The 26,097-nt window shown below is 42.5% G+C and overlaps 3 protein-coding genes across 11 annotated transcripts; 1 reads left to right on the top strand and 2 right to left on the bottom strand.

The window, feature by feature from the left end:
* The first annotated feature begins 798 nt into the window (after nt 1-798).
* On the top strand, nt 799-6,477 carry LOC103360727 (intracellular hyaluronan-binding protein 4). Its single transcript, XM_008286614.1, has 8 exons — nt 799-1,030; nt 1,645-1,801; nt 2,450-2,590; nt 2,710-2,781; nt 2,875-2,955; nt 3,320-3,494; nt 5,839-6,027; nt 6,291-6,477. Exons 1-8 carry the CDS (start codon nt 799-801, stop codon nt 6,354-6,356), a joined length of 1,113 nt encoding a protein of 370 aa, XP_008284836.1. The 3' UTR covers nt 6,357-6,477.
* Nucleotides 6,478-6,721: 244 nt separating this feature from the next.
* Nucleotides 6,722-19,373, bottom strand: cdc14b (cell division cycle 14B). 9 transcript variants are annotated; one of them, XM_008286607.1, is made up of 16 exons: nt 19,087-19,373; nt 17,798-17,888; nt 17,050-17,125; nt 16,337-16,429; nt 16,174-16,250; nt 15,522-15,588; nt 15,285-15,435; nt 14,971-15,201; nt 14,749-14,887; nt 14,252-14,417; nt 14,035-14,132; nt 9,788-9,835; nt 9,573-9,695; nt 8,903-9,071; nt 7,730-7,795; nt 6,722-7,562 (listed from the first exon to the last, which is right to left on the bottom strand). In XM_008286607.1, exons 1-15 carry the CDS (start codon nt 19,193-19,195, stop codon nt 7,772-7,774), a joined length of 1,662 nt encoding a protein of 553 aa, XP_008284829.1. In that variant the 5' UTR covers nt 19,196-19,373; the 3' UTR covers nt 6,722-7,562; nt 7,730-7,771. The 9 variants fall into 9 exon arrangements, 8 of the variants coding, with proteins under 8 accessions (XP_008284829.1, XP_008284827.1, XP_008284830.1 ...); XM_008286605.1 differs by having other exon boundaries at nt 9,573-9,698; nt 19,087-19,372; XM_008286608.1 differs by lacking the exon at nt 19,087-19,373 and adding an exon at nt 18,052-18,376 and having other exon boundaries at nt 9,573-9,698.
* A 1,388-nt stretch (nt 19,374-20,761) lies between these two features.
* prxl2c (peroxiredoxin like 2C) lies at nt 20,762-23,786 on the bottom strand. The gene is made up of 6 exons (XM_008286603.1): nt 23,594-23,786; nt 23,209-23,277; nt 22,447-22,500; nt 21,691-21,796; nt 21,460-21,594; nt 20,762-21,351 (listed from the first exon to the last, which is right to left on the bottom strand). Exons 1-6 carry the CDS (start codon nt 23,774-23,776, stop codon nt 21,221-21,223), a joined length of 678 nt encoding a protein of 225 aa, XP_008284825.1. The 5' UTR covers nt 23,777-23,786; the 3' UTR covers nt 20,762-21,220.
* Between the last annotated feature and the right edge of the window lie 2,311 nt (nt 23,787-26,097).

Below are 26,097 nucleotides of genomic sequence, written 5' to 3'. Positions count from 1 at the left end.
TGTGTTAATTTAAGCTACCTAAACTTAGCTATGAGTTTAAAATAAACGTTATTCCGACTTGGTTAAGTATCTATCCAACAGTAACAACAACGTTTTTATCAACTTTTACCGTTATATTTGTATATTAATGTTGAACGTTAAATTGAAACCACCGAGAAAGTTTTTTTGTTTGTTTGTTTGTTTGTTTGTTTTTTCTACATCCTCCTTAAAGTCTTATTTCAACAGCCTAGTTAATGGTGAAGTATATCAATAGTTTATTCTTGTGTCATTTATTAATTATTACAATTATTAACAACTTTGGAAGGAAATGAAATAGCTAACAGTTGGACGTCTCAGGTAGAGTCGGCGTTAAATTTTCTAATTTAGCTTTAAATGGAAATGTTTATCTGTAAATGTTTTGTATTTATTGGTTCGGGTTAGTTTTTCTTGACTTCAGAACCTGTGCCAGTTTGACAGCCTGACTAAGCAGAGAACAGTCCACCAACTCTGACAGCAGACCGACTCGAGCCAAGCCGATGAAATGAATATTGATTAGGGAGCAGCCTATTGATGAGCCCCGGGGCGGGCTGCCGCTGCGCTCCACATGTGCAAACATTTAAAAGTGATGGCGAAGAGCTGCGCGCACTGGCTCGATGTTTACTGGGGGAGTGAAGCACCGTCCGCAGCTCTTCTTTCTTATAGCTGGGCTGGAAAACGGTGCTTTCTTTACTTCTGTCTTTGCTGTTTGGTATTAGATGTGTGCAAACTTGAGTAGGAGATCAGTGTTTGAACTGTCCTTCTCACCCCTCACAGGATAAAATGCTGCCGGACACCTACGGTTGCGCCGTGGAGAACAGGTTCGGCGATCTTCTGGATGACGAGGCCGATCCTTTCGACTTGATCAGCGAAGTGGAAACGGAGAATGAGAAAAAGAAGAAAAAGAAAAAGGAGGAGGAAGAGAAGAAAGGCAAGCAGAAAAAACCCGGGCAGAAGGAGTCCCAGAAGGAGAGACGGGTCCCAGTTGCTTTGGATGCTCAAGACCCGGTTCCGGGTAAGCCAACAGCCTGGCTGCATTACAGTGACACACCCCAAATCCAGACGGTTCTGGTAGCTGTGAGTATTTCTAGACTAGACAGTCCAGCCAAGTGGGACCAGTATGCCCAAGCTTTGTCAGCTGCTAATGATGCAAAGTCAGCGAGGCTGCACATGTGCAGGCTGCTGGAGTGGGTTTCCAGGTAGCTTTGTTGACCCACTGATCTGTGCTGTGGGTGCTGTGGTAATGTGGACCCAAATGGAACTTTAGGGTTTGTTTTTTTTAAATAGCAAATTCAAACATGCATTTAAATGCATGCATTAATTCCAGCCATCCATTACAAAGATAATTAAAAACAGTGCTTTCTTTTTTTCAAAGCATTTTTTGTTGGGTGAGGTTTACTAAAATGTAAGCTGGAGATTAGGAAATATTTTCATAATCAGGGTTGAGGCTCAAAGTTTTGCTGGAAGATTCAGATATGTAGGCAGCACTTTTTGAGAGGTTATAGAATGCATTTAAGTGGCTTTACAGACTTCAGGAAAAAATAAATATACATATAATTTACCAAATAGGGCAAAAAGTGATAAAACAACCAAATTCCAATATCTCTCCACCTCACTTTGTGTCCCCAGTCCGTAAGCAGCAGCAGGCACGTCCTGCACCAGTGGCTGAGCATGGAGATGGACAAGAGGCCCAGGGAGGCATAAAGAGAGGTGCTGCTGCTGCTGCTGCTGCTGGCCAGCGTAGGGCCAACCAGGACGAACTCCCACGGGAGTTTTCCGTCTCTAGGTATGTATTCTCACTCCGGTGTTAATGGATCCTTAAGGATAGAAATATCTGGAACTCCCAACTAGTCAGTCAGAACTGATGAAGCTTCTTGGATGAGAGGTGGAACATCATCAAGGAACTCAAGCAAGTCCAGTTGCTACGATTAATCCACGAGAACAACCATGACCTGGATGACTGAGAATCTTCACAGACGTATTCTCATATAAAATGTGGTTACAAGAAGAAAACTCTGCTTTTCTTCCTAAGTTCAAAGTGTCCAGATTATGATTAATGTTATCTTCACTAGTTGTCTTAAATTACATTTTTTACAGAAAGCAATTTGTTAACTTCCCTTTAATCCTAAGCGTTATCTAAAATAAGAAAGCAACATTTAAAAGAAGAAATAACACTTTCTTCCTCTTCCAGAGAAATCACAACTTCCTTGTTCCTCACAAGTAATGAAACCCTTCATTCAACACACTGATAGTTTGCTTTTACAGTCTTTCTTAGTGTCGTAGTTTATGCGTGACGTTATTAAACAACAGTTAAGTATGCTCCTGTGCAGTAGTCGGTATTGATGGAAGTCACGTTACTTACCAGTGCTACCCCAGTTTGAAATGTACAAATTGACACAGGAGTAACTGGAGTATAACTCTCATTGTTTGCCAGGCCCTCTGCTAATACCGACTCTGACCTCAAGGGCAGAGGAGGGAACAGAGGTAGGAGAGGAGCAAAGGGTGGAGGAAATACAAGGAACCCTGACAACTTCAATGTGAGAGGCAAGAGAGAATATGACCGCCACAATGGAACGTAAGCGCCTTTGGACATGTTGCAGTCCAATTTAATAAGCTTGACTTTCATTAGATTTCTTTCATAATGGTGGAGTTGTAATTAATTAATCATCAGTCAATTGTAATACAACCATGCAGAGGTATCTCTCCTGAGGAAAAGAGAGGAGGCAGGGGAGCCTGGAACTGGGGCTGTGTTGAAGAAGCTGCAAGGTAAGTGCACATTCATTAGCATAGAAATGACAGCTTTTATACTCGAGCACAATAGAAATACGATTCCGTTTGTCCGTGTCCCTTTTTGTAAAGTGAAGTGATGGAGCTGACATCAGATACTCCAGTCAAATCAGACGAACCCCAAATACCTGTGGTGGAAGAGAATCTGAATCGGTGAGTGACACTGAGGTATCTTTCTGATAGACGTAACGACAGCAATAAAAATGTATAATATGATGAAACATTACATGTGTTAAAGGAAAGCAGGATTTCTTTAAAGCAACTGTTTGTGAAAAATGGTAAGACATCTGCTGCCTTAATATGGATCCATTTTTTGCTAATTGTGATTGAGTTGCAATAATGTTTGAACATTAATTTTGCCAGTGAAATGTCATTTCTTCTAGTGACAAGGCTGCAAATAATGAGAAACAAACCAAGAAGCTCTGTTTGGCTGTGACACACTGGGTGTAAACTGTAAGGCATAAAAATGTGAAATGAAACTGGACTGACACATGCAGTTTGTTCCAATTTATGACAGAGCAACGGATGAGGAGGATGGAGAGATGGTGGTCCAGGTTGCCATGGAGATGACCCTGGATGAGTGGAAGGCCCTGCAGGAGACGAGTCGTCCCAAAGCGGAGTTTAATATCCGCAAAGCACAGGACAAGATTCCCTCCAAAGCCAAGGTCATCCACCAGTCAAAGCACCTGGAGGTGAGAATGGAGAGAACAGGCTGGAGTTTGTTGAGAAGCTACAGAGCCAGTGTGTTTTATCTAGACTGCCTTTCTGTTCCCTTGTAATAATGCTTGCGTTTTCTCGGATCTTAAGAAAGAAGCTGGGCTATATTATGATACAGAACCGGGTAGTAGAGCACTAGTGGTTGTGTGAATTGATGCCCTCTCAGCTGTGGCTGCTCAGGCACAGATCTGTACGGCTGCAGTTAAAGACTAGAGGAGCTACATCTCCAGCTCTCATTGATCACTGTTAAAGCTGATTAAGACAGACTGTAGCCATGGAATCACATAACTGTACTGAAATTGTGGCTGTACTTTGGGTATTAAGATTTTAGCTGTGACACTATAATGGGTGCAACACTATGCACAGGGGTTGTGTGCGGTGAATTGATATGACTAAGCATTGTTTTGAATCCACAGTTCTACTGAATTACTGTGGTGACACATGGTAACACATCTGTCATAGAAACAGAACAAGGTGGTAACGTTACAGAACAGCTAGACATGTCCATAGCACTCTAGGTTCAGATACAAACGCAGCAGAGCCAGTCACATATAGTGATACAGCTTGGCCCTGTGAAAGGACTGAGTAATACATGCATCATGTAAAATGTTCCATCATCTCTGCTTCTGTAATATCTGGAGAGCTTGTCCTGAAACTGACAGTGCACTATAACCTGCACTACAACCCAAGTGGGCCAAAACACCAGCCGTATGCATCAGGCAGAATCCAACAACTAATCCTAAACTTATTGCAGAGTAATACAAAAGTACTGTGAGGAGTCACTAAAGGGATTTGACTGTAAGACCTTGCTTGTTTCTCTGTAACACACAAACTGGTCTTTGAAATGTATAAACTAAGCAGACTGAATTAATCAGTTGTTTTTTAGTGTCACAGTTAAAAGTCAAAACTGTAATGAAAGAATTTCCTCATATAAATGCAGTTTCTTTGCAGCACATTCCCAGGAACTGCATGTCATTTGAAAAACATTCTTTTTATGTTTATGTGAATATACGAGTTGTGTCAGAAAAGTTTCAGGACTGGTGTCACAAAAGATATGTTTCAAATTCAAACTACAGACTACAAGTTTTCTCCTTCGAAGTAATCCCCCTGGAGTCTAACCCACTCCCCCAGCCTTCTCTGCCACACCGCCATGCACTCCTGGAAGGATTCTTTCAGGATCCTCTCAGCTCCGTCGTCACAGCCATCTTGATGTTGTCCACGTCTTCTAAATGGGTTCCCTTGATGACACCCTTGAGCTTGGGGAAGAGGAAACAATCCCACAGAGCCAGGTGGGGTGAGTAGGGAGGTTGCTCCAGCACGGAGATGTTCTTCTCAGCCAGAAACTGTCGGATGCTCAGGAAGCTGTGAGCAGGCGCGTTGTCATGGTGAAGCAGCCACCACTTATCCTGCCACAACTCTCGCCTCTTCTCTGAACGAAGCAAATGCTGCAGGATCTCTTTGTAGACGTGCTGGTTGATCGTCTGAAGGGGAAAACTCCTCGTTTGTAGTTTGGGTTTGAAATCTATCCTTTGTGACACCAGTCCTGGAACTTTTCTGACACACCTCGTAGAAGCAACAGAGGTTCACTATGGAACGGTTCAGGATGTTGTGTTCATTGAGTGTTTGATAATGTGCTCACACCGTCACCCTCTCTGGTAGATTTTGTTGCACTCGTCATCAACTTGTGTAAGATGTGTGTCTATATATAACCTAACGTCTTTCACTCTCCGCTGTATGTCGTCACTTTGTGTGAAGAGCCTCGTCTTTCTGTTAAGACAGCAATGCTAAATGCAGAGCAGAGACGGGCAGAAGCCACGACTCACTCACTCAGTACGAGGTTCTGAGTGACGGTCCACTAATGCAGCACTCTGCACTGATGGAAGTAATTACTGGCTGAAATTCCACTACCTGAGCATTAATTAAATGTTCTTGCTTATCATTCAATAATATATCTGCCACTGGTATTGCACATCCCTGGTTTTAACAGATGTGCAGCTCAAACTGAGACAGACGTGTTTGGACACCCTGTAGAGGCATCAGTGAAGATCATCGTTCTTTGTATAACTGCTTGACAACATGTGGGTACAGAATCAGGTCTTTCTTTCTTTTAAAACTTCCTCCTTCGTCATTTAGTTTGATGAGCAGAATTTGTCCAAGTCATTTTTGTTGCCATTTTGAGGGTCCATGTTTAGTGATAAACAGAACTGAAAGTATTTCTACAGATTTAACATTTTCTAACCATATGAACCTCATGAAAGACCGCATAGCGTTCAATATATCAAGACCACAGTCTATTTAACACTTGCTTTTAATTTTCAGAACCTCAAGGCCGCCGTGGAGGACACGGAGGATGAAGGAAACTTCCTCCGCAGATCTGTCAATGACATCACCTCCCTCATGGACATCAATTTTGGGAGTCTTGGACGCCCGAGTCGCGGAGGAAGAGGGAGGGGAGCACGAGGGGGTCGAAGTGGTCGTCCAGAGAGAGCCGGTCCCCTACTGGAGAAGGTACGATACGATAACTCTCAGCTGACACAAAACGATGGATAACTGCATGTCTGTGTTTGGCCATGAAATGTGGGACAAGAACTGAAATGCTTCCACCCGTCATTGTAGATAACGTTCACCGTTATCGGATATGTTTGCCTTGAGGTTTTTGGTTTTTCTAACAGGACTACAACTGAGAATTTACTCACCTCACATAGTCAACAACAGGACAACAATTAGCAAGACACGATTATAATCAACAACAAATAACCTTTTCCCACTAGGAGGACAGTCTGGCGCCGAACCCTGACGACCCAGAAGACTTCCCGGCACTATCAGCAGCAAGATAACTGAATTTGCTCTTCTTCGTTTACCTCCTGTTGCGAAACAATTTCTATGTTTCTGCATTTCTTGGGATTTGGGGTTCTATTGCACTGAATGCACAGTTTAATAAATGCCTTTGCAAGTTTTTTTCTTTTTTAATGTTTTGAAGGCAACACTTTATTTAAATCAAGCACATTTTGTCTTGTGATTTCTAATTTTTTTCCCCAGGCAAGAATTCTATGATGTGCTGGCCAAACCAGCACGGTCTTGTTGTGGCTCGTTAGCGTCGTTCTTGAAAGCGTTTCTATCACAGTGAAGACAACTGCCAACTGGATACTGTGCTAAATGCATCTTAATATGTTGAGCATATGGAGCAAAGACACTGGAGACATACTTGGGAGTACATTTATTTAAAAAGGCTGCTTCTATGTGCTTCAAGCAAAGATCTTTAGTGGATTATGATCATGAGTTAGACAAGGCCCCGTCAGGACCGTTCACTTATTTCATAGCATGATTTTAACAGTACAAAATATTTACAAAATACAGAGTATATCAAATGTCGACATATTTACAGTCAGGAAAGACAGGAGCTGAAAGGCTTCACAGGTAAATGACAGGAATAAGACAAGCCAGATGCTGAGGATGGAGGTATGAATGTGCACAGTTCTGCATCATGTGATGAAACGCTGGCCAACAGTCTTTCATTGCAGATATTTCAACTGTACCCAAGGCAAGCGCGCCCTGGTGGCTTCTGCAGTGGAGGGACAGGAGCAGGTCTGAAGTCCAAACTCCATCTATAAATCTTAAACGACGCCTCCTCCTGCCTTACAAACCAAAAAAATATCTGCTGCACAGTGCTCGTTCTGGAGGGAATCTCTCAGATTCACACATTCACATGCCGGTCTGATGGTTGTGGTTTAAGCTGATGTTTGCTACTGCATGCTTCAATAAGTAGGAACAACCAGGCAATGATTAAAACGATCAGTTTTGTTTCATGATGCTGTGTTTTAAAGTACAAAAACCAAAGTGCCTCGTTGGTAAAATAACTTGGAATTAATCTAAAAACGAATTACATGTCACATCACGTCGGTTAAAGTTTGCTCCAACCTTTTTCTTGAAATTAAAAATCTACCGAAAGAGTAGTACAGCTGTATAGAAGTCGGATATCCTCAGTATTTCCAGATCCACAGGCTCATCGGAGTAGAGGAGCTCTAGCTTTGGGTATGGAGTGACTGTAAAAGAAAAACAAAGTCTGCGTTAACAGAGAAACCGATTTCCTAGTTTTACACACTGCAATATAAACTTAACAGGTTCAACAAATCAGAGAGAGAGAGTGTTTCATAACAATGCCAGTTCAAAATACAGCAAATGTAGGACAGAAAAGTTGAGAGATAGATACCATAGCCTGGAAAATCTAATTGATTGCAAAGAGCTTCGAGCTTTACGTCCTCGGGAGACAGTGCGTCTGTTGTATACAAGAAATACAAAAGAAGGAAAGAGAAGAGAGATCATATTTACAGATGAGCACAAGAAAAGGCTGCAGACATGGTGACAACAGGCAGATCACACAGTGAGCAGCAGTGTCCAGAAAGCTACAGCCAGTCATCGTCCGAAATACGCGGTTCTTAGAGAACATGGCAAGAAAGACTGAAAGAAGCAGCAGGGAGACTGAGGCAGGTGGAGTTTAATTTGGCATCCTGGTACCGGTAGATAAACAGATTTACTGCGTTAGTCCTGGACAGTGTCAGACTATATGTAATGTTAGTACAACATCTGAGTAAAGCCAGGCTGGGTTGCACCATCATCACTGCATCTAACATTAATTATGCTGGTCGGTAAAGAGTTCAGCTTAGTGTGGATGAACACTTCAAACAATCGAAGTGAGAGGAAGATGGCAAATATAGTCTAGATTTATTACCTTGCCATATTTGATGAAGCTTCTCATCTTGGCATTCTCTGCTCTGTTAGCCTTGGAAATATGCTCAGCTTTTGCAAACATTGGTGGTTTAAAATGGAAAGTCATTTTCAAATTAACTGAGGAATATTATTCTCTAAAAGCAGTTCTTCATCCTAATTCAATAGTTTCTACTGAGATCAGACACATGGGCCTTCAGATACCTCAACTGATACCTGAATCATGAGATCAAACCACACGTTAGGGAAGATAAACTAGGTACAAAGTCTGATTGCAAAGAATTTGTGGTTAAACCACAGCTGAGTTTTGTTTAAGTTGCTGATGCAGCCCAGCCTGAGCTCTTTAAGTGGTTATGACACAACCGCCGTCTTGAACATTGAGAGGAGGAGAAAAAGGGGGAGTGTTCATAGCCTCTAGATTTTGGCTGCATTTACACATCACATGTTTACCTTTGCTCTACAGATCTGATCGTCTAATGGCTGCCAAAACCGCAAAGAAACCATTTGAAAATATGACTCTTCCTGTTTGGGCAGCACAGTGAAGATCTGCTCTTCACTTTAAAAAAAAAAAAATAGCATCGTAGAAAACGGTTTGTATGTGTTGTGCAAATGCAGCCCAGATCTCCAAAAGGCTCAAAGAGGGTCTGAGGGAGCTTGCCTGCAGGTGGACCTGCGCCATGTTAAAGTTGATGAGAGTGCCTGTGCTGGGTGTGACACTGGCTGTGTCTCTATGGCTGCCACAGGGCTCACAACACATTGGGTCTCTGTCGCCAGCTGCGACATGCAAGTTGCCTAGGGACCTGACCAGTCTGGTGTGGCACAGCGAGCTGGCAGAGAGAAGGGAAGCTGTTAATTCACACCACAAGGATCCATGAGTGGCTATAGCCTCTTGATTGCTTTTCAACTGTGCGTCAATGCCACATGAACACGACACATGTATCTGTTATACCAGGGGCGGGCAATCCTGGTCCTCGAGGGCCACAATCCTGCATGTTTTAGATGTTTTCCCCTCTTCCAACACACCTGATTCAAATGATCAGCTCATCATCAAGCTCTGCAGAAGCCTGATAATGATCCTGATCATGTGAAACAGGTGTGTTGGAAGAGGGGAAACATTTAAAACATGCAGGATTGTGGCCCTCGAGGACCAGGATTGCCCACCCCTGTGTTACACCCTTTCTGAAAATGGTAAGATGATAAACTAAACTAAACCTCGGCTGCTTTTAAATAAAAAGGCATCTGATGTCTGTGCAGGAGACGGCGTCTGCTCTTCCTCATTATGTGTCATTTAAGTAAATAAGTGCTGAGCGCCAAATCCAGCCACTGACCTTCCTCCTACACCGTTAGCTGGCAATGAGGTTCTGGTCCTCTTCCTGCTGTCTGAGTGGTCAGAGAGAGCCAAGGGGCCGACGCTGGTCTTACAGCCCTGAACACTGGCCTGCAAGATGACCCTGCTGCACAGGAGATAGATGTCATTAATTAGTCTGCGCCCTGTCTTATATGACCGTGTGAAGGTGTTGTGTGTGTATACAGCACACGTTACCTCAGGGACTGTGATGATGACCTGGTGTGTATCTTATTCTCCTCTTGTCTGTGAAGACAGCAAAACGATAGTAAAAATGTGAAACTTTAAATATCAAGAGAGACGACAAGATTTGGAGGCAGAGGAGGAAAAGACTGCATGGAGATGGGCAAGAGGGTTTCTAACAATTTGATTGCTTTTTAAAAACTTGTGAATAGATTATAATTGCATTCAGCAGCCAGGTAAGATTAGTAAAGCCAAGTTAAGTATGAGAAGAAAAAAGCCAGGGGGTGGCATTAAGCAGCCTTCAGTGAGACTTGATTTGTCTTTGGCTGTCTGACAGGGTTACATCTTAACAGTTGGCACTCCAGTCAACACAATACCCAGCAAAGCATGATTTTTTTAAAAGATGACAGGCTGATGGGAATGTCTATGGTACAAAATCAATATGTACAGAAGATGGTGACAAGGACAAGGCAGGAGCCTCTGATGTCGTAGATTTTTTTAAAATAAAAACTGGCTCTGCTCATCAGCTACAAATTTACAGTACTTGCAGAAGGAATAAAATAAAGAGAGGATGATTTTGAACAAATTTCTGATTCGGGTTGGGAATTTAAAAAAAAAATACAAATAAAAGAGACTGGGGGCTCACTTACAGCATTCTCAGTTAGAGCTCCAGAAGGAGGGGCAGGACAGGTTTTTTGGGGGCTGACGGGCGGTAGAACTCATTGAAATCCTAACCCGTCTATACAGAAATGCAGGATGGAAGAAGGGAAGCCATACACAATCCACCACAGGGCAAGGCTACACAGGGAGGAGAGCAGCATGGCTACCAGCCATCTGAAAGGAGGACAAATCCAACAACAAGAGCAAACGGAAAAAAAGGGGAAAAAAAGGAAGGAGAGACAAGAGACGTCTGGGCAGGACACAAAGCCTCTGATGTTCTGCTTTTCCACTGGGACTGGATTAGATGAAACACCTTCTCACAGAGCCTTGCATCCAACAGTGCCAGACAGCAAGTTTTTTGTTCTCCACTTGCTCTGAAGTGCAGGCAGTCTGCCATATGCTTAGAACCAAACCAATGGAGGAATTTTTGAAGTGGATATTGATATTTGAGAGTCTGAAAAAGCTAATAATATACAATAAGAAAAGAAAAGACAGTCCATTTGAATACAAAATCTTAACAGAGAGGATAAATCAGTAGATAGATATTTAAAAGTTTACAACAAATGTTACTTATGAGAGATATAAAGATCACACTGGATTCACTTTTAATTTCTAATATATAATCAAGTAAAATAAGAGCCTATAAAAGCATTTATCTGGGGGTTGATATCAACCTGCCACTGTACTGGTTGGCTTCTAAAAAGTCTTTAAAAGGTCAGATCAAGACACAATAATTAATAGATCAAATTTTGTTCCACAGAAACAGTTTTAACAGAAGCTGGCAGAGACGCAAACCTGAAGGAGCAAACAAAGCTCAGGCGGCATGTGTACATTGATCCAGTCACAGGAGCAATGGAAAAATAAACAGTCGACGATGATCCCGGCCCAACATCAGTTACATGTTAGACACAAACACAGAGGCATGAGCATGCGGTGCATGTCCAAGGGCGTCATGCCTTGTTGCCATGCGTGGAAAAAAGGCAAGAGGAGATGAGGAAAAAGTTAGGATATCCTTCGTTCTAGTCGTCCCTGGAATTCAACATGCACTCAGGTGTTACGCAACAAAACAAACGGTGGAGCCAGATGGTGGAAGTTCAGCTGGAAATTAGAGGTTTGTGTAGCGACGCACACGCCGGTGCAGCATATGGCCTGAAGTGCAAGCAAATCTCCCTTCTGCCTCGACTCCCTCGTGAGGATGGATAAGAACCCGTTTGCATCCCGCTACCTCCTCAGAAGCTCGGTGTATGATGCTTTGTAATCCTTTGTATTAAGAGTGTTTATCAGGAGGAATTTACCATCCCCAGCATTGAAGCCGCTAATTAAACCCATAAAACACCTCAGTCGCAGATGATTCTAATACCAAAAGAACGATTTGCGATTTCCCAAAACACCTACAGCTTAAACGAGTTTAGCTATTGTACCCAGCAATGAGGAAGTTCCTGCTGCAGATGAGAAAGAGGCCCAAGTTTCCCTCACTAGCTATTATGTTTTTTTTTAAAGTGCCAAGTCAGTAATGCAAGCCAAGCACTTAAACATTTAATTCAACTAATCCAGATCTAGTTTAAAACCGTGATTAGTTGAATAACTTTTGTTTAACAAGTCCAGTGGGCTCAACTTAAGAGCTTTGTCGTCACTCGGAGGATATCTCGGATACGCCTCGATATCAAAGCAGCACAGCTCGGTGTGTCCATGAGGCAGATAATGAAAGGCGTGTAAATGTAATGCATCCACTAAGTGCATATCCACTTCACACCATCCAAAGAAAGAAAGGAAAAAAAGAAAAAAACAGAACAACTTCAAATCAGCCATACCGTTAGCCATACCATTCACTGGCATAGCAACCATTTCTACAAGGAGGAGGATGTCAGCTAAATAAGGAAGTGACGTGCACTTACCTCCATCATACAAAACCTCACATCCTCTCTCTGTTTTTCCTCTCCCCCACTCTCTCTCTGCCTCTCTCTGCTATCTTTTGAACGGCAGGCAACACATCGGCCACACCGTGCCCATGAGGCTGCAGCAGAACACTACCACCTGCCTGACATGGGACAACAAAAGCCAAAGCCATATGGGTACATTGGCAGAGGCCGGTCAACCATCCTCAGCCACGGTGACACCCGGCCTTCCACAGCTTGATTTACATGGGCACAAATGATGTGGACTTTAGATGGGGGAAAAAAGAAGAGGTAAGCGAATAAAATAAAATAAAAATATTTATGAAGATTCTTCCTGATCAATAATGGGGTTAGCATTAGCACGTTAGCGCCTTCAGTGCTGTCATAGAGCTGGCTAGTCACATGCTATGGCTGTCCGGCCTTTTTTCTTCCACATAAAAATACACCAGAAACAACCATTTTCCAAATGTGATGTCTGTGAATTTGTTTGGCATTTCAAAGAATAATTGGTTCGTAGTTTCACATATGCCAAGCAATGAGCACACGCTTGTATTGCTGCAGAGCAAAGACAGAAATAGAGATGCTTTATGTTTTACTGTTGCTCCCATGTCGGGGATGCAGGATCCTTACGTTGCTGTGTTTGTAGTATCATTACTACATGTCCATTTGCACAGCATCAGTTTAGATTTAATCACAGCCTGCTCCTCTTATGTTCACTCACAATCCAGAGCGGTTTTGATTGTATAGCTACTTGTGCAAATGCTTGTTTCATCTTAACATTTATGTCCTTATTAGGTTTCTTTTAGGTACACAGCTTTGGTATGCAGCAATTTCACTTTAAACATGTTCTTTTAATTACAATCTGTAATCAAAACCTGTTACCTCACGTCCTCTATTGACTAAATGAGTGTCCCAGTTACCTACAGGCGATCGTGACATGATAACCGAGTGACTAGAGAGCTCTATAGCGCTTTGGCCTACAAATGTTTTCCTGCAACTCAGGAGATTTATTTTTACCTGACAGACTATCACAGCTCCACAGATGGACCACACATGGATTAAACTTCCACATCTTTTGTGCCCTTCTAAATCCAGCTTTCAACAAAAGTTGTTTTTTTTTTTTCCTGGAAGAGCGCGCATCAAGTAACTCAATTCCAGCCCTGCACACAACCGTGTCACTTTACTCTGCGCCTTAATATCTGATCTACTGCTTATAGATGAAAGCGGGATGGCTTGATTACACTTAGTTTGCGATGTAATAGCGTTTAATTTAAAGAACCAGAGGAGAAAAGGCTGTTATTGCAATAACACAGGGATACCGCCTGGTTCCTTATAGATAAATTATGATCAAGTATGAAATTGCCATGGTATGAGCTAACGAGAGCAGCCCTATCCGATTAGCCATGCCTTAAATCTGGCTCAAACAGGACAGCTGACTACCCTGGATAAACACTGAGGGGAAAAAGACAAAGCTCACCAAATGAAATGATAAATGTAATAAACAAACAAACAAAAAGAACTCCTACATGATCACTTCCTGGTCATTTTTTTTTTTTTTCAAAGCATAAGTTACTTATGGTTTGAAAAACACTTCTGTACACGTGTAATGATCCGAGGGACTGACAAGGAGAGGAGTCGCTCATTCTACAGAACTACAACACGTCGGCGTGATGCATGATAAGGCTTGCAGGCTGCCTGGGTACTTACGATAATGAACCCGAGGACGACCTGGACTGCCTCTTGCTCTTAAGGGCTCGTAGTTTATCACCCTGCGTGAGGCCGTTTCTCTCCTCTTCATCATTGTACTGGAAAACAGAGGAAAAAGACAAAGTGGTAGGTCCTCGTGGTTCATTAGCACTTTTTTTAAGAGGTGCTTTGAAAAACTCTTAATAAATTCTGAACAAGAGCGCCCTTTCCAACTCACCAGTTCCATTTCTTCCTTCTTGGATGCCCTGTTCTTGTTGCTTCCGTTGATGGTTATGTCATCCACTCCGGACAGTATCCTGGTTACAGCCATCTTGCCGTTCTCTCTTTCGTTTAACATCTTCTCTCGGAAAACATCTCCGTCTGCCCACAGGCCGTTCTGCTTCCTGAGGTGCAAAATGTCAACAAACCGAAAAATAAACTTGCTTTGCTTGCCGAACACCTTTTGCTATTAAGATTTCTCAGACAACCTGCCCTCACACGAAGCTCGTCTGATGCACAGGTCTGCGTTATAATGAGCGGCTACTCAAGGCCCTGAAACACAGGTTTCTAAATCAGCACCGTCAATCAAATCTGATGAGTTTCTGGCTGCTGTCAGACTCTTCATACCTACAGATGTGATTTTCCAAACTTTAACTCTTGTTGGTGCTTGTTTAGTCTTTAATTGTGCAAAGAAATCTGTGACATTTAGAAAACCCTGCTTCGAGCAACACCTACTCTTCAACGAAGTTCTGCTGAGGCCCAATGATGGACCCCGGTCGGCAGATCCGTATCCATGCGATGACTTCTGCTGCGGTCAGGCGGTAATGTTTCATCATGTAGCAGCCGATCAGAGTGCCAGTCCTCCCCAGACCAGCTGAAACAAAAGTGGTGCGGCATTAAGTTGTGCAATAATCAGCATATAAGGTAGAGGTTATACAGTCACAGGTGTGTTTTTACCTTTGCAGTGAACAGCGATGGCTCCTTCTGCATTCTCACAGATGTTGAGGAACTTTCTGACGATGGAGTCGTTGGGTGTACTCCCGTCCACAAAGAACAGGTCGTGATGCTCGAAGCCAGAGTCTGTGAAGCGCCTGGCGTCGTACATCTTCTTGTTGAGTCTGATGATCGTGGTGATGTTGTGTTTTCTGAAGTATGGGATGTAAGCCTCAGGCGCATGCAAAGGATACCCTTGAGTAAGAGAAGAACATTCTCATGAGGTCAGGAGGCATTCAAATGAGGTCAGGCATAGTTCTGTAAAGTCATTAAATTACCATTCTCTATTTTGCTCTTTGGATGAGGCCCGCTGAAAGCAAGGAACTTTCCTGGAATGATCCAGTTCAAGTCTCCATTTTCTGCTCTCTCGTAGTGCTCATATTCCTCCACATCAAAGTTAGAGAAGTCGAGCCAGCCGTACTGCAGAGCCTGGTGGGTGGTTGAGAGGAAAATCAGTTTATTAGGAGCACGGCAATAAAAGAAAGAAAAATAAATCTGCCTTTAAAAATACTTGCTTTGTGAACACCACGAAGGCAATCGAGGATGTTCAGATTGTACATGCAGGTTCCAAATGAAGCATCTCTGTAAAACAGAAAACATATGATGGATGTTTTATCTTCTGTTTTCCATCACTTTGTCTCTTAAAAATCTTCTGCTAAGCCTTTTCCTAACCCTCTTTGTCTTTAAAAGCACAACAGCGCTTATTCTTGTGCTGCAGCTGGGGCTGAACAACATTGGAATATGATTACAGCAGGTAGAAAAAAAGAAAAATCAGAAACCAGAATTTAATTAACTGATATTAGAAATGCTACAGGGGCTCGACTGTATGCAATAGTAAAATACACTTTGTAAAGTGACAACTGTACGTTTCCTGTTGTCATTTAAAACAAGCAAGCGTATTTATACAGCACCTTATCACACATAGAGGTTATTCAAAGAGCAAAGGTTAAAAAAAAAACAAAAGCATGTAATAAGATAAAATAAAAATGCAGCAAAGTTCATAAAAATAAAAAGCCAAGCTGATTAAAGTGCACAAAACTTCTGTTGAATAATTAACTCTGATTAAAACAGCTTGAAAGACAAAAGACATGTAAAAAAAACTCGTTAAAGACATTTTATATGACACTATTTTAATAGAAAGATTAACAAATTGTGTTCAGTTGGTACCTGAAAGGAATATACGTTGAGTTCCTGGACACCAGCAGACTGTAGGCCTCCTCTGGCATCATATTGAGATGCATTACCTTTAAAAACAAATGTCTAATCAGCAACTTTAGGTGCAGGTAAGTTCACAAGCTGTGTGTAAAATGCTCGTTTGTACGCAACTTACTGCATATGAGCCGATCAGGTAGGCAGCATTGGCTTGTTTTTTCTGATCCCCGCACGTATAAAATATGATCTTCTTCCTTGAGAGTGTTATGGACTGTGCAAAGATATAAAGAACAGCATGAAATGACATACCGTGTTTATACGACTTCAAATCTAGCATGCAGTAATGAAAAGAGCAAACATTTATTTTTCCACTCCTCCTCCTGAGTATCACTCAACCGGGTTTTATTAATTCTAAAAGCTGCAGCTAAAGGTGACAGATTAAAGTGTAATTTCCTCATTAAAAAGGACTTGAACTTTCAAAGATCTCTTGCAGTCTTGTTGGAAGATTTACGGACTTCATTACAAAAAAACGCTGCATAGGTGGTGGGGTGAATGTCAAATTAAATTGTCTAAGAATGAGGTCGGACAACCCCCACATAAGACGGTAATGAGCTGGAGCTGCAGATCTGTGCCTTTATTTCCTCAAATCTGTGCCCTGTGGCCTCCCAAGATCACACCACGAACAAATACAGACAAACTACCTCGATAAAGAGGAACAGTGCCATCACAAATTGACAAATAAAGAATACAAGGGGCATAAATTAAACAGTAAAACAGCTATTAAGCATGCAAAAATGCTCCACTGCACTGTACTTGCAGGTATAAGTAAATATTGATTGACCTGGGTTTGTCTTCCCAAAAAATGCAATTAAGAGCAGCAGTTTGCTTTACCTTGAGCTTCTTCGTCAGCTTGCAACAGAAGCGATAAAACATGGCCAGATTAAGGGGACCAAAGTCCGCATAGAAGCTGAGGGAGAGAGAGAGAGAGAGAGAGACAAAGAAGAAGAGTGTGTCAGAGTGGCTATTTATGCAACCAGCTATTGTCTCTGGGGAAGTTTCACTGGATAAAATCAGCTACCTCACACTGACACAGTAAAAACACTGACAGTGTAAAAGACTATATTTGGAAACATCTGATGTAGGAGTGGGTCAATCGGAACAGGACGAAAAGCTGCAAAGACAAGAGGTCTTGTATTTATATTTTTTATTTTTTCTGTACCACTGGCACAAAATCCCGGAAGGTCAGACGCGTCCCTCTCTTGTGGCCGAGTGAACAACAATCCACTGAAGCGAGCCCATCCTCCACCGGAGCTGCACCAATGCACTTTTGTTTACTTCTTCTGACAGCACAAACTGGCAAATCCTCATTATGTAAAGCTGTGCACCGTGATGTTCCTGAGTAACAGCACGGTTCTGCAATTAAGGCTAAATGAGATTCAGCATTCTGAATTGTGTGCAAGTGTATTTATATGGGATTTCTTTGGGTAGGACTGCAATGATAGCACAAGGTGTGGCCACTGTAGGCCCATTTGAAAAAGTCTCCTCTTGCACCCAAGAGAGGTGGAAGGGGCAAGAGGGCAAAGTGCAAGAATAGTGCAATCAGCACAGTTCAAAATGCACAGACCACATGACTACTCACTTCTCATATGAGAGCTCTTCATCTATGCAGAAACAGTGTCTTTCAGCTGTGCTCTTGATCTTTTGCTGGAGGATGGCAAAATATAGTTGATCTGGAGGAAGGAGGGAGGGGAGGAGAGGAGAGGGGAAGGGAAGGGAAGGGGGGTAGGGCGACAAAATAAAAGAGGCAGTTACTTGCTTTTGTCATGCGCAAAATACACACTTCTACAAACCACAACAACTTCTTCTAAAGTCTTTTTTTTCCTGGCAACTCACCCTTGACGAACTCAATACATCTTGACGCAACATCGTCCGCGCTCATCTTGCCAACAGTTTTGAACATGACGCCTTTTTTTTTTTTTTTTTTTTTTTTGCAGAGACAAGCTGAGTTTCTTCACGAGGACTTGCGCATGCTAAGCTAACTTTTACGCGAAGGATGTGTTTTGAGTATATCAAAAAGACGAGTTAAACGCGGTAGTTTAAAAAGAAACTGGCGTCGCGAAGAAGATTTCTTGAGTGTGACTTTGTTTTCAAAGAGGAGAAAGTCACCACCAGCCGAAGAGGGAAGGGACGGAGAGTTTCGAAGGCAAGTGCGCACTCTGCTAAAAATGATCCCGCCGCGGCTCCTCCCCCGGGTCGTTCCGCGGGATCCTATTGGCTGCGAGAGATGAAGGACGACACGCGATTGGAGGAGCAGCGTGTCAGTCACGCCCAGCCCCGCCCCGCTCAGTTTAAAGTTCTCCACATAAGACACATGATAGGCTCTGGGCCCGTTGCCCAAGCGGTTGCTAGGACGATCCGACAGCCAATCAGGATCGCGGTCTCCACTCGGACGACCCGCCCCCTCTCTCCCGACTTGAGCTCACCGAGGATGTGCAGCAACCAGGAAACGCCATAAAGATATGAAAATTAACATTAGGTGAAGCTGACAGTGGGCTGACTGTGATATATTTATGCCATTACTACATCACAACACCTCCCATGCACGTCTACGACTCAGTCCGATGGTGCACACAAAGAGAAGTTATTGGCTTTGTGGTGAAAAAACACACAACAGCAAAATTGTTAATTGGAGTATTATTGTGTGCGCTGACTGTGCAGGTAAGTCGATGCAAATCCAGTGTATTAACGATAAAGGGACAGACGATGTCGCCATATTAGGGCAAAAGCTGCAAAAAAAAAAAATCGCTTTAAATGACATCCCGGTCATTTAAAGCGCATTTGTGCGAGTGCGCAGCCTGCCGTGCGCGCCTCAACGCATTTGCCAACTAGGCTGAAAGTTGACGGGGTTCATTCTGCAGCCCCTCTTACCTGTTATCTCAATGTAAATATCAGAGTTTGGCTCCGCCTCTGAGCTGCTGGGAGCTGCACAGCGCTTTTTCCTCGACTCGGCTCGCCTCCTCTCGCTCTTGCGCTTCATTTTCTCCTCAGGGCTGCACGGTGGACATTCCTGAGCAGCTGCGACACAGCTCCTCCGCTTCGCAGTGCGGCGGCGTGTCCCCGTTTTGTTTGCCGCGTTAATATGGCATGTCTGTATCTGCGTGTGTTGTGTGTGTGTGTGTCAGCAGAGGTAGCCCTGCTCCAGCCTCTGTGGTGGTGGTGGTGCTGCTGCTGCTGACGTCTGTGAACAGGGGCAGGTTTCTGTTTTCTGAATCCCCTGCAAGTGACGTATCAGGATTAGATGTCCAGTGCCCACCCTTCACTGTTGAGCTGCAGCAGCTGTAGAGCTTCACGGAGTACACGTTGGGAATGTGGACCTATAGCTGCTGATTAGTTCCCATTTGGATGCTTTGATCCTGCAGTGCAGAGTGGGAATCAAGACACATGCAGCCAAGAATGAAACTTTATTCCCAATATAATAAACGCTGTGGATGTACACACACAATAAGAGGCAGTAAAATCAGTGCACCAGCTGTTATTAAAGCCCCTCTCCAGGCATTGATTAAACCACAAAACTGTAAATGAACCATGCAGAAAGTTTTCTGACTTAGAGATGAAGTAAAAATGTAATCTCTGTTGTTATGTTACAAAAGGGCCACAAAAAGTTTTTGAAAACTTGAGTTTATTGCTTTAACGAACAATGAACAGATAGTGAGACCAGCACACATACACTCCATTTACCAATGACTATAAAAGGTATTCTTAAAATGCTGCTTTAATTAAATGAGACAATGCTACAGATGACAATAGAAAAATAACAACAGGCTGCTGGCATGTCGCTTAGAGGTGTAACCAGGCAGGTTTCAGGTCTCAGAGAAACCTGCTGATGAAGTTGTTGGTCTGCTCAAACTATGAGGGAAGCCGGTTTGGTGCCTGCACCTGAACCTTTATCTAATGGCAGCACGGTGGCGTAAACAGCTCCAGTGAGAGTCGCAAGATGGAGGATCGTCCTTTCCACCGATGAATGTCACATTCAGCTGCATAGAGCATTCTACCCGGACATGCCAGACCCTCATAAGGAGTGCAACAACATCTTACAAACCACCATCAACTTGTCATTTATAGCTTTTAACTTTCTTTAACCACAATAAAAAAAATCTTCATACAAGTACTGGAACGAAAGTATACAACATATTACTCTGATAGAAAAGGCACAAAACCAAACCTGACCAACAACAGTAATGCTCTCATACTTCTGTTTTATCACTCATGCGTCCACACCACAGACTCTATTTTGCCAAAAACAAAAAATGCTCTCACCCTTAAGGTCACTTGGTAGTTTTTCCACATCTTGCAGCTTCATCAGCACACGAGATGTAGTTGATTTAGCTTTAGTTAAGTTTCTATTTTTGTGAAATTGCTGTTTCCAAGGTCAACAATGAGCTGTTCTTGCTGCAGTTTGTCAGCGCAGAACGGTGACGTAAGCAAACAAGCAGCATACAATGGGGTCCACAAGTCTGACATTAAATATCTGTCATATTTACATAAAACCTGGAAATAATGACGAGGTTTGTGGATTTAAAAGAAGCTCTGGCATGCGAAATGAAAAAGGAATATTTAAGATTCTGCTCCATTTTTAGGTCAGCGTTCAAATTTAAGCAAATCTGAGCCGTGTTAACTTCTTTGATGTAAATGTCAGGGTGGAGCATCCAAAGCACAGCCAAGGAAAATAAAAATGAGATGTGCAGTAGTGACAGAAGGGGGTATGTGAGTAGACAAACAGGAGAGCTAATCCTACCTTAGCCACAGTGAAACATTATTATTTAAATCTAAGACTGAAGGACTGGACCTCGTGCACCCTGACCAAGATGAAGTAGCACTCCATTCTTCAAACATACCTCTGGTGTGCATCTTTGTAGAGACAGATTCACCAGCAGTAGCATATTAAAACCCAAATGCAGCCCACGCTTTATAAGAACTACACTGGTGTCGAAGAAAGTGCATCACCCAGAGATATTATGCAAATTGCCAAAGTTCATGGCAACATCTCTTACAGCAGCTGCAGCTACACATGCATTATCTTTGGCTTATTGCTGAAATCCAGCGTCTGCTGAACTCCGGCGAGCTGAAGGAGCCAGTTAATGGGCATGTGGTCGAGTCGGTTCATGTCAAAATGGGCGAAATGAACTTGAGAGCCTGCGCAGAGAAGATAGAAAAGATATAAAGCCACAGAGGCAGATAGGGGAATTAAGATTGAGCATTTACACAAATAAAAGACAGAGAGAGAGAGGAAGGGCAGCTTACCAGGTCCTGCGATGATGGCTCCACCCTGCTGATGTAGGTCACCCTGAAAGTCAAATGCAGGACTAGTCATGGCCCTCCATATACTCTTCATCTGGCCCGCAAACATACCGGACTTGACGTGGGGACTGGGGTTCGCTGAGGACACAAACACAAACAAAGATGCATATTTTCATTTCAATTAGGTGACTCACTCCTGCAACGGGTTTCTGACCTCTTAGGGTTACTGCATACCAGAGTCGGAAAATTTCTCCTCTCGCTTCATGCCGAGCTTTTGGTAGATGCACCTCTCCGGGTCCACGTATATTTCGTAAGGATATCCCGTCAGCGAGCAGAATGGCTGCATGAGAGACGGAAGGACATGTCTCATGTACAGTGTACAGTATGTTTAAATCCAAATTCAGACCAATAAAAACAAATAATAACAACAAAAATAAACAAAATATGAGTTGTCTTTAAGGATAAGCAATGAAAAATCAAATAAAGTTTGAGTCAGAATTAAATGTGCATCTCAACTGATTATAAGAGACAGTGTGATATGAAAGATTAAAACAAATGAATGAATCTGTCCCAGCTGAGGTAATGACAGTGACAGTGATGATGGTAATAATTTTTGTTGTTGTTGTTATTGTTGTTATTATTGGTTTCATTGTTGCTGTCTTGGCTTTGATTCTAGGTATCACTTGAATGACTGTTAGCGCTAGTATTAGTGTTTCTATTGCTGTTGTTTTGCCTTCTGTCTTCCATTGGTGGCAGTATGATTATTTTCATTTTATTTTATTTATATTATTATTATTTTATGTGTATGTATGTACATGTATGTATATATGTATACATATTTTTTGCTTTTCTTTTTTTCCTTAAATAATATATTTACATACATTGTTGCACATCTAACTTATCTGATGTTTGTCTTGTGTCTTGTACGTTTGTCTAAACTCTCATGTCGTGTCATTTGTAAAAGCTCAATTTCAAAAAAAAATGAATTACCTCAATATGATGATGAGCAGACTGACCGATCACAACCAGTCTAATTCCAGCATCCTGCAACAACACACACAAAAATTTGACTGATCTGAGCTGCTGTCTTATGCAAGTATCTGATTTAATGTCAGATTTGCAGCAAGTTGTTATGAATGCAACAGAAAAGACATTTGCAGTGTACAGCAGAAAAGGAGATAGTGCAAAAATGCATCAGTTTAAAAAGACAACATGAAAATATGCACAAGTAGTGTTGATATTACACAGATTATTCCATATGTAGGAATTCAGATATTGCACAGATTCCTCTAGATGTGGAATCAGAAACAGATTTATTGCTGGTATAGTTTGCACAATACGAGGAATTTGCTCTGTTGGGTTGGTGCAACAATAAATATACAGAGTGAGGAACAACGTACAAGATAAAAATATAAAAATAGCTAAATATAACTAAAAATAAGAATAACTATAGTAGTGCAAAGCAGAAGCAAAAGATATTTTGCAATGAAGAATTAAGTTAAGTTTAAATTTGAACCATAGAACTGTAGTTATTTATAAGAATTTACAAGAGTGCAAGGTGTGGAGGTACAACTTTTTTTTCAGAATCATAAATTAATGACATTGCATAGATAAAAGTAGGAAAATACTGATACTGAACACATTTTTACTTACTCAGGAAAAGAAGATATTTCAGATTTTTTTGTTTTTACTTGTAGAAAATCTATATATTGCGCTTGAAGTGTAAAAAAAACACATTGCACATTTTCCTACCTCCAGTGCCTCTCTGGGTATTTTGCTCAAATCCTCCACATACTCTTTGCAGCTGTAGCACAGGAAGTTCTGCAGAGACACACATGACACAATATGGGCAGTGTAGTGATGAGTGGCACCACGTTGCATCTTAAAGCTCGCACCTATACACCATCCATCCATGCCTCTGTCTTCACCTATGCACATGATCTCTCCATTCTTTCCGCCACAGATCGAGCAGCTGCGTCCAGGAGGAGGCTCACCTGCTGTCTACGCTCAACAAACACCTTCCCAGCCTCAATCTACTTCACTTAACCTCTAATGAGTTTTTTACAGCAGCCTATAGAACTCATCAGCAAAAGGTTAAGCCAAACGAAGATTTTTTATTTTTTATTTTTCCTCCTACCCGAACGAAAATTATGATCGATTTCCTTTCTTGATATAAGCTCCTGAACGCAGCAGAGACTCCGTGCCGGTCGTAAATTAAACAATCCTCGACGTCCTGCAGATGGATATCGACAAAAGCGGTCCCAGTTTCCCGGCTTTCCGTAGTTACTTGTCGAGTTATGGGTAAAACTTCCTCAGCCATTTTTTTTTTTCCTCTCCTCTTTCTGACGCTTCCGAATTCGCAGAGCTATTTTAGGAGCCGTTCAGCCTGAAGGAGCTGCTGGCTGGAAACTCACGCCCACATGCTGAGCGACTGGGAGGGAGACAGAGAGGCTTATTTCTACTGAGTAGGAAAGTTAAACAGGGGGTAGTTATTGGTTATGATGACTAATAATGCCACTTTCTTCAGTGCAGAACGGAAATCAATGCACATGCAGCAGTAACAGTTTACCAGATGTCTTTGTAATAAGAAAATGAAGATCATTTTGTAAGATTTGTGCTTTTACAAAAGGCACTCACACAGGGACCATGCTGCAAAACAAGGCCTCAGTCTCTGCAGTGCAATTCAGTTTCATTTATGTTATGCTCCACATCATATGTCATCTTGACATAGTGAGGTAAAGATCTTACACAATTGTACAGAGAAAGAGAAACCCAATAAATCCACAGATTCCCTTTGAATAGGCTCTTTAACAACAGTAGGAAGAGAAAACTCCCTTTAAACAGGAAGAAACGGGCGGAACCAGGCTCAGGGAGAGCAGCTGTCAGCCTCCACCAGTTCATAATAATAATAATAAAACAATAATTGATTAGATCATTGTCACATACGCATACACTGTCAAATATTCATTCACACACATTCATTCTGGTGGTGGTAGCTACCATTGTAGCCACAGCTGCCCTGGGGCAGACCAACAGAGGCGTGGCTGCCATCTGCCCCTCCAACCACCACCACAAACAGTCCATTCATACACATTCACACCAGGCAAGGTGGGTGAAGTGTCTTCCACAAGGACACAACGACCACGATGCAGGTTACAGGACGGAATCAAACCGTCGACCTTCCGATCATTGACCGACCCGCTGTACCATCTGAGCCACAGGTTGGGATGACGGTACAGTGTAGACAATAATAATACTAGATAGAAAGCATACAGTAGGAGCCGTTTATGTTTATTGTTGGCAGGTTATTTAGTTTGGACACATGGTGGCGGTAATTAGACACAGACTGAATATGTAGAGGGCACAGGTGACAGGAAGAGGAAAGTACAGGTAAGGGCAGTTCTCACCAGTCCAGCATCAGACCAGTAAACAGACGAGGACAGATGCATACTAAATTCACCATAGGAAAACCCCTGTATGTGTATTTCTGGATATCATCAAATAAACCATCCACTATATGGTCTGGAAATTCAGTTTTGAGTCTGCGTCCCTTCACTTCTGCTCCACCTGTGCAGTAATGCCAATAAAAGGACACTGAAAAACTGCCATTAAACATACAATGCATAAGGGAACCATAAGCACTGAGGAAGATGGGGAGGCCAGTAACTGCAAATCAGAGAAGTGTAGACACCTTTGGAGAGGACAAAACACAAACAGAGAGAGGACACGAGGTTAGTGACACACAATAGCGGTAAATAAATGGATCGTGTATCATCGGAAGCCTCCCAGCAGCCTACAAAGCAGCAGAGCCAATCGATGGTTAAGGGTCATCTGAGTCAGCCCTACCTATAATAATAATAAATAATACATTTGATTTGTAAGCGCCTTTTGGAGCACTCGAGGACACTTTACAAGAATAGTTAAAACAATAAAAACAACAAATGACAAGAAAGCAGCAGATAAAAACATCACAAAAGAAAATAAAGATGAACCAGCAATTACAGGGAAAAGATGGGTTGTGAGCTTGGATTTGAAGACAGGCAGTGGATCGGTCTTACAGATATCTGGTGGCAGCGAATTCCAGAGATTGGGGGGGTAGAACGGGAGAAGGATCTGTAAACAGTGGTGGTGAGGGGAGGTGGATGGAGGAAGATGATCTGAGGGAGCGGGAGGGGGGTGGCGATGTGGATGAGCTCGGGAGGGCCGAGGCTGTTAAATGTGCACAGGAGGATTTTGAAATTGATTCCGAACTGGACCAGTGAAGTTCTCGGACGACTGAGAGGAGGGGTTTTGGAGATAATGCGTGCTATCAGTTTTATCAAAGCCTGATCCTAGAGAGGATATCTACCTCTGAGCACAATCTATGAACTGGTTTCCACAGCAGAAGGAGCCTGCCAGCTAAACGCTCTGCCTCCCACTCTCCGTTTAGAAACTGTAGGAGCCACAAGCGAACCTGCCCTCTGAGAGCAAAGTGCTCTTTTGGGATAATGTGTTGCTATAAGGTCTTTAAGATCTGATCTCTCTTGCTAGTTCTGGTCAAAACTACTGCTGCAGCATTTTAGATCAATTAGAAGTTTTGCAGAAATTTATCGTGAGATTTCAATAATTAGCAATTGCAATATTCTACTTTTCAGCATCACT

This window comes from Stegastes partitus, unplaced genomic scaffold (genome assembly GCF_000690725.1).
Source record: "Stegastes partitus isolate 25-593 unplaced genomic scaffold, Stegastes_partitus-1.0.2 Scaffold460, whole genome shotgun sequence".
NCBI lineage: Eukaryota > Metazoa > Chordata > Actinopteri > Pomacentridae > Stegastes > Stegastes partitus.
This window is presented reverse-complemented; position numbering and strand designations above follow the sequence as displayed.

What these genes read in the sequence shown, in the direction of transcription:
- LOC103360727 (XM_008286614.1), top strand. Translation starts at nt 799, where the DNA reads ATGCTGCCGGACACCTACGGTTGCGCCGTGGAGAACAGGTTCGGCGAT. An exon ending in CGGGAGTTTTCCGTCTCTAG is followed by an intron (nt 1,802 to 2,449) that starts GTATGTATTCTC and finishes ATTGTTTGCCAG; the next exon opens with GCCCTCTGCTAATACCGACT. An exon ending in TGTGTTGAAGAAGCTGCAAG is followed by an intron (nt 2,782 to 2,874) that starts GTAAGTGCACAT and finishes CTTTTTGTAAAG; the next exon opens with TGAAGTGATGGAGCTGACAT.
- cdc14b (XM_008286605.1), bottom strand. Translation starts at nt 19,195, where the DNA reads ATGAAGCGCAAGAGCGAGAGGAGGCGAGCCGAGTCGAGGAAAAAGCGC. An exon ending in AGCTGACGAAGAAGCTCAAG is followed by an intron (nt 16,430 to 17,049) that starts GTAAAGCAAACT and finishes ATCTTTGCACAG; the next exon opens with TCCATAACACTCTCAAGGAA. An exon ending in TCGTCCTCGGGTTCATTATC is followed by an intron (nt 9,836 to 14,034) that starts GTAAGTACCCAG and finishes CTGTCTTCACAG; the next exon opens with ACAAGAGGAGAATAAGATAC.
- prxl2c (XM_008286603.1), bottom strand. Translation starts at nt 23,776, where the DNA reads ATGGCTGAGGAAGTTTTACCCATAACTCGACAAGTAACTACGGAAAGC. An exon ending in GGAGAAATTTTCCGACTCTG is followed by an intron (nt 21,595 to 21,690) that starts GTATGCAGTAAC and finishes TTGTGTCCTCAG; the next exon opens with CGAACCCCAGTCCCCACGTC. An exon ending in AGCCATCATCGCAGGACCTG is followed by an intron (nt 21,352 to 21,459) that starts GTAAGCTGCCCT and finishes TTCTCTGCGCAG; the next exon opens with GCTCTCAAGTTCATTTCGCC.